This window comes from Mus musculus, chromosome 18 (genome assembly GCF_000001635.26).
Source record: "Mus musculus strain C57BL/6J chromosome 18, GRCm38.p6 C57BL/6J".
Classification (NCBI taxonomy): Eukaryota; Metazoa; Chordata; class Mammalia; order Rodentia; family Muridae; genus Mus; species Mus musculus.
The window spans coordinates 59,048,710-59,056,443 of NC_000084.6; the positions used below are offsets into that span (position 1 = coordinate 59,048,710).

The 7,734-nt window shown below is 39.0% G+C and overlaps 1 protein-coding gene across 6 annotated transcripts in view; it reads left to right on the plus strand.

Moving 5' to 3' along the window:
* Adamts19 (a disintegrin-like and metallopeptidase (reprolysin type) with thrombospondin type 1 motif, 19) overlaps positions 1-4,973 on the plus strand; it is a 217,691-nt gene extending 212,718 nt beyond the window's left edge. For 5 of the 6 annotated variants that reach the window (XR_003952519.1, XM_006525919.4, XM_030250456.1 and 2 more), the window contains 2 exons: positions 85-262; positions 3,828-4,973. Coding sequence is in view for 5 of the 6 variants with exons in the window: in XM_006525919.4 (XP_006525982.1) it covers positions 85-262; positions 3,828-3,979 (330 nt within the window). In the remaining variant the exon portion in view is untranslated. The remainder of the gene's footprint in view (positions 1-84; positions 263-3,827) is intronic. The other variant, NM_175506.4, reaches the window with a different exon arrangement.
* The last annotated feature ends 2,761 nt before the right edge of the window (positions 4,974-7,734 follow it).

Consider the following 7,734-nt stretch of genomic DNA (forward strand, 5'->3'; position numbering starts at 1 on the left):
ATATACCTATACACACACACACACATTGCTTGAAATTCAGAGAGGGAAAACAGCAAAATAATTCATATCCATTTTCTCCCCTAGTGCTCCATTACCTGTGGCAAAGGCATGCAGTCTCGTGTTATCCAGTGCATGCATAAGATCACAGGAAGACACGGAAATGAATGCTTTTCTTCGGAGAAACCTGCAGCCTACAGGCCATGTCACCTTCAGCCCTGTAATGAGAAAATTAATGTAAATACAATAACATCACCAAGACTGGGTAAGCAGATCACAGAGTGGATGGCTTTATGGCACAGAGAGGTGCTTTTAGGTTGTATATTGCCTTCAAGTTTGGGAATTATTAAACCGAGCCAGTTTGTTTCTCTCTAAGTCAAGTCTAATTAAATATACTTTAGACCAGAATGTCACAAATGAGTTTTAAAGTTTCATCAAGACTCCCTTTCCCCCCTGATGGATCTACTCAGAGATAAGTCTAGGAAATACTGATGTCACACTACCTGAGGTCACTATTTTTTTTATAGTCCAGTCTTTGCCCACCTCCCAGTATGCCATCCCACAGTTCATCATCCCATTCCCCCTCCCCTGTCTCCAAGAGGATGTTCCCTTCCACCCCCAAGCCTCTCCATTCCCTGGGGTCTCAAGTCTCTCAAGGGTTAGGCTTATATTCTCCCACTGAAGCCAGACAAGCAGTCCTCTGCTGTATATGTGTCAGGGGCCTCAGACCAGCTAATGTATGCTTCCTGGTTGGTGGTTCAGTGAGAGATCTCAGGGGATCTGAGTTAGTGTGACTGCTGGTCTTCCCATGGGGTCGTCTTCCTCCTCAGCTTCTTTCAACCTTTCCCTAATTCAACCACAGGGGTCCCCACTTCAGTCCGATGGTTGGGTATAAGTATCTGCCTCTGCCATAGTCAGCTGCTTATTTGTCCTCTCTGAGGAGAGCCATGCTAGGCTCCTGTCTTTAAGCACACCATAGATAGCATCAGTAATAGTGTCAGGCCTTGGGGCTTCCCCTTGAGATGGATTCCAAGTTGATCCAGTAACTGAACCTCCTTTTCTGCAGACCCTTCTCTATTTTTGACCCTGCAATTCTTTTAGACAGGAACAATTCTGGGTCAGAGTTGTGACTGTGGGATGACAACCCCATCCCTCTACTTGATGTCCTATCTTTCTGCTGGAGGTGAACTCTACAAGTTCCCTCTCCCCACTGTTGTACATTTCATCTAAATTCCCTCTCTTTGAGTCCTGAGAGTTTCTCACCTTCCAGGTCTCTGGTACATTCTAGAGGGCCCCCCCCACCTCCCACTCCCTGAGGACATACATGTCCCTTTGTATGTCAATTAAGCAATGAGTTAAAAAGTACAAAAAGAAATAGATAATGCTTGTAAATATATAGTTCTGTCTTTAAATATGGGAAGTATCTCATGTTTGGTTGTGTTTGTTTTGTTTTTGTTTTTGTTTTTGTTTTTGTTTTATGAGACAGGGTTTCTCTGTGTAACCCTGGCTGTCCTGGAAGTCACTCTGTAGACCAGGCTGGCCTCAACCTCAGAAATTCTGCCTGCCTCTAACTCCAAAGTGCTGGGATTAAAGGCGTGCGCCACCACGCCCTGCTGTACTTATTATGAAGTAAGTATTACCAATTCTTATTATATAATCTAATTTGTCATGAAGAAGTAGAGTGTGCTTTTAAATGCAGGTATCTTATATTCTCATAGCAAATCTTAATGACTAAATTATCCTTTAGCTATGTGGCAATTAGTACTTCAATAACACTTCAGTGTGGCAAACAGTGGATCAAGTTTTTCACTTGTGCATATACCTTCCAGGAGAATTTGTGAATATTTGAATAATTGTGAAAATAAAAGAAGCTGGCTTATCATTTGTACTTTTATATTAGCAACAAAAGATTCAATGAGTTCGAGAAGTTTGATTCTTCGTGAAAAAGCAACAACAATTCCTTTTGAGCCAAATAATTAATGATTCTTTGAAGTAATTGATTAAAATAGAATAACACTATTCAAGATGAAAATTAAACAGTTCTTAAACAGATGGCTCAAATGCTTCCAGGAAAAGACAATCCCCTGAGTAACGATCATACTGAGTCTAAGAAGTATAATTTCAGAGAAAATCTTGGAATGAAGGAAGATCTCTGTTAAAATTGCAATTTTCTACTTCTGAGTCATTGAGAGGTGGATTGGTTGCTCTTCTGCTGCTGAAATAAATGACCCCAGTGAAAAGCAAGTTAGAGAAGAGCATGAATTTGAACAGCCAGAAAAGGAAAAACAAACAAAAACAAAACAAAAACAAACAAACAAAAAAACCAACCCAACATACTGCAAACTGCATTTCACAACAGATACTGGACCACACTTTACTCTGACACCCTAAAGCCAGATCTTCAGTACAGAATTGTCTAGATCAGATCCTTAGTCTAAGCACTGCTGATACATCATTGCAAATTTTAATCGCTTCTGAAAGCTAGCTTGATGCTTAAGAAGCCAAGAGCCATTCTCCATATTGTCTGCTTCCCCACTTGTTATATGGGAAAGTATTAAGCAGAGTAAACATGGGCACATCTTCATTTTGCTGTTTATTTGTAGTTTTATTCATATATGTGTTATTAATATACAGATATATTAAGTCCAGTGGGATGGTACACACATCTCCTCTCAGAACCTAGAGAGATCAGGTGGCAATGCTCATGAGTTCAAGGCCATCTTAGGTAATAGTGAATTCCAGGCCAATATGAGCTACAGAGCAAAACTGCTCCAAAGGAACGATTACTTATGTACCTATACATACAGAGAGGAGAAGAGACTACACTCCCACTTTTAATCCTATCTACAAAAATACATGAATAAAGTGTCTACATGGCTATAGACACTTGTAATCTCAACACTAGACCAAAGCCTAAGAAGTTACATGCCAGACACTATTTTAATTGTACATAGAGGGCCCTGGAAAGGTGAATCCATATAAGTCCTTATAGATCTTGCAAGGGACCCAGTTTTGGTTCCCAGCACCCACATGGTGGCTCACAATCATCTGTAACTCTAGCTCCAGAGGATCTGATGCCCTCTTCTGATCTCCTCAGGCACCAGATATACACGTGGTACACATACATATCTGTATACAAAACAACCAAACCATACGTACAATATAAAATAAGTGTCTTTAAACAGTATACTTATCTATAGGCAATATAATGGTTAATCTCAATTGTCAACTTGTTGAAATCTGGAATCACATGGGAGACAAACCTCTTGGCATACATGCTAGGAATTTTTTTGACTAAGTTAATTGAAGTGGGAAGATGTGCCCACTGTGGGCGGCACCATTTCCTAGGACCGTATCTTAGACTGTATAAAAAGGAGAACGTGAGCTGAGCGCAAGAGTCTATCCATTTCTGCTTCTTGGCCTTGGGCTCATATTGTTTTTGTTGGTGTATTTTATCACAGCAACAGGAAAAGCAACTAATACAGATGATTACTAAATGCAACTGAAAACTTAGAATCTTTACTGCATATTGATTTGAGCAACCCATTTTTAGTAAACTTCAGATGTCCCCAAGTTAGAGTGTTATGCATTCACTCTGCTACTATATTACAGGGTGTGTGATTCTTTTGTTGTTGTTGCTGTTGTTTTTAGTTTGTTTTTTGTTTTCTTTGTTTGTTTTTTTTCATATTCTGTCAAGTAAAATAAGCAGGGTAAAATGAGGCAAATAATTTCCATACCAACAAAAAGAAGAATGAATGTTGCTCCTACTGATGATACCTATGCACCTCCACAGAACGAATTCTCAGAATTCACGATACTCTGTTTTCCAGCTGCCCTGACCTTCAAGTGCCTGGGAGACCAGTGGCCAGTGTACTGCAGAGTGATCCGGGAGAAGAATCTTTGCCAGGACATGCGGTGGTACCAACGATGCTGTGAGACTTGCAGGGACTTCTATGCCCAAAAGCTACAGCAGAAGAGTTGACCTCTGACAGGCTGGCTGACTGGCTCATAGCTTTTTTTTTTGCTATTGCATTATTTATAAACATACACACTAGCATGTTTTTCAGACCAAATATTATCAGATTACATATAATTTAATCAAATTAATTTATTTGCCTGCCAGGCATCTAATGTGGTGTTTGTTTTGGACATACAAACATTTTGATTTTATACTATGAGGCTTCATAAATAATTTTATATGAATGAGTAAGTTGGGTCTAGTAAACTAATAAGAAAAAAAGAAATGATTTCTTTTCATTGAGGGCTGTCTCTAAGGTGCTATTTTTCTCTCCACCAAAACCATTAAGTTATCGAGTGTGTACACTACCTTAGCATGATAGCTTAGCTATGTATGCAGAAAATGATGTATTTTCTTGTGTCCTGCTGCAGAATCTGCCCATTTTCTGTTAATGGCAGGAGATGTGTAAACAGAACAAACCTCACAGTCTTGAAGAGTTTGAGAGAATGTATTATGAATTTGATTCAGATTTTTAGAGGCGAGCATAGGAGATATTCTACTGTAACGATACCTTTATATTAATAATGGAAAAGTCAAGACAGAGACTTTGATCCTGTTGGTGAACATGCACTTGAACACAGCACTGTGAGCCTGATGCACTGTATCGATGTACACTGAATCACCATTGCGCTGTTGGTGAAGGTGTAGAGAAGCTGTGACGGAAGTGGCAGCTCCCTATAACACCTGTATTATTGTAACATGCCATTAGACTGGCTTTTAAAAGGTATTTCAAACAGAGAAAACATGGATCCACCCAGATCTTTCCATCCCCTAGCAGTCTTATGAAAGAGGATCGTACTTCAACTCACAATTCATATGAGCAATGGTAGTAAATATTTTTTTTCCTTCTTTTCCCCTAGGAAATAAGAAAATGAGATTCAGATAATATTTTGATAGTTTCATTGTGTTTTTTTTCCTTTTAAAGAAATAAAATTATAATTCTCTGAAACATTCAAAAGACATCTTAATTTTTTTTTCTTAGAAGAAAATATTGCACATGGTTCACATGGTTTCTTAGATTATTTTTTTCCTCAATAAAATATGCGAGACTTCCTTTGGGAAGAGAGTTCTTCACAGGGCTGTCCACGTATCCACACTTGGCAAGAAGAGGCATTGTCTGCCCCTGTTCTGAAGTATTCACTGCAGGAAGCTTGCAGAGTGAGCCACAGGGAGACAGAAGGTCTCTGGAGAGCAAGGGGGATGTGTGCTGACTTCAAGTCCTAACATGTTCAGGTTCTCTAAAATTGAGGTTCCTTTCATACAGTGCAACCCACTTCATGTGCAAGTATCAGCTGTCCCTCTTGATATTACTGTTGATGCAAAAAACAAAAAACCCAAAAACAAAAAACAAAAAAACACAGCTCTCATCTTAAAGCAAATAAGAGATAGTTTATTCTAGAGATACCTTTGAGTGGCCAAAACCTGACAATACAGATTTAGGCTAAAATTCCATGATCCAACATAGAAGCAGTTTCGTCAAGTTTTACAGTCTTACAAAGAAAGTCTGAAATAAAGTTTAACATACATGGGTGGCTACAACAGAAGGGTGGTTGCAACAAGGTAGGGAAACCATTTTCCATGTGCCTCCAATATTATCTGATGACGTTCTTAGCTTTGGGGTTGACTTACTTACACTGTCAGCTAAGTTGATCCAGAAGATTTTTATCTATTAGTCACAGAATGTTAGTTCCCACGTAAGGTGGTCAAGGAGTGGCTGTTTAGGGTGCTAAATATAACCCAAGATAATGTAATTATCCTCTGGATGTGCAACATCCCAACCTCTCCTTGAAACTTGAAATAAGTTGAGACATTCTGAATTCTTCTCTTGATTTCTGAACCCACGCATCTTAAGTCAAAATAGCATAGCACCACATATTGAAGTGGTTCAGAGTATGAACATATCTACGAGCTCAAATATCAGTGCCTTAGGCCTTCAAGGTGTTTCACTCACCCAGTCCAACAACTGTTTCTAGACTTGTTTCAGAAGACTTCTGTTGGGTTCATCTTTTGTAGGGCTCCGAGGAGCAGATAGATGCACATCACGCCATAGCTACATTTTATGGTCATTAGTGGGGATTTTCCCCTCAAGTTTGTTCTCCATCTCTGAAATTTGTTCTTTTGCCTACTTTTATAATAAAAAATCTTTACTTTGTATATTACTTTTTAAAACTAATAAAAATAAACAAAAGGAAGATGGTCCTAAGAGAGCTAAGGTCTGGGTTTACAGGGAGGAAACAGTGACGTAGTAGAGAGACTCTCAACAGGGAAAGCTAGTTGCTCGTGGAACTGATTGCGCTTCCAACATGTTACCAAGATTGATCTTGTACAACTGTGATGGGAGTCATGTTCTGACCAGGTAATCTGCCCGTAGGCTTAGTGAATCAGACAAAGCATGCCATACAAAGAATTAACAAAGCTAAGTTCTGGTTCCTTGAGAAGATAAAAAAAGAGCTGTAGACCCTTGGCCTAATTAGTCAAAAGAGAGAATGAGATAAACCATAATAATAGAATTGAGATGAACAGAGACCATTACAACAGATGATAAAGAAGCCCAGAATATTATACAGGAACGCACTAAAAGTCAGCACAGCACTGAGTTAGAAAATAAAGAGAAAATTTACAAGTTTCTAGATTTACATACAACAGTAAAGAAAGAGAGCAACAATTAAAACTTACCCATAATGCATAAGGAGATCTAAACAATAATAAAAAGCCTTCTAACATAGAAAACTCCAGGCCCAAATGGATGCACAGCAGATTCTACCAGTCTTTAATGGAGAGACAACAACCTGTACTTCTTAGATCACTAAACTGAGCAAAACAGAAAGGCTACTTCTGAACTCTATCTATTCAGCCAGTATTACTCTAATACCAAAAGTAGGTGTATACACACACACACACACAGAGAGAGAGAGAGAGAGAGAGACAGAGAGAAAGAGAGAGACAGTGACAGAGACAGAGGGGGAGAGGGCAGGTGAGGAGGGAGAGAGAGAGAGAGAGAGAGAGAGAGAGAGAGAAATAATTACAAAATCACACAACCATCTCAATACAAGCAGAAAAGGGCCTTGGACAAAATCCAGCAACCCTTCATGATAAAAGTCCTTGAGAGTAGGAAAGGAAGAGTAAGGAAACATGTCCTAACCTAATAAAAGCAACATCTGGCACCAAATGACCACATCATCCTACATGGAGAAAAACTAGAAACAACCCCATTAAAATCAGGAAGAAGATAGGTCTGCTTGCTATCTCTTTTTTAATATAGTGCATGAAGTAGTAGATAGAGTAACAAGAAAAGAGGGGGATTAAAGGGATACAAATAGGAAAGTAAGTAAAATCGTCCCTATTTGCAGATGACTTGATATAAGAAAGCCCCAAAATTCCACCAGAAAACTTCTAGACATAATTAACAATTTCAGCAAAGTGGCAGGCTACCAAATCAAATTATAGAAACCAGTAGTCTTTGTATATACCACCAACAACCATGCTGAGGAATAGATTGTGGAAACATTACCTTTCACAGTAGCATCAAAAAGTTTCTAGAAATAAATCTAACCAAGAGGGTGAAGATTCTTGACAATGAAAACTTTAAGTCTCTGAAGGAAGAGGTTGGAGAAGATCCCAGAAGACAGAAAGACCTTCCACCCTCATGGATTGGTAGAATGAATACTATAAAAATGACCATTCTACCAGAAGAAATCTACAGATTCCCTGAAAGCCCA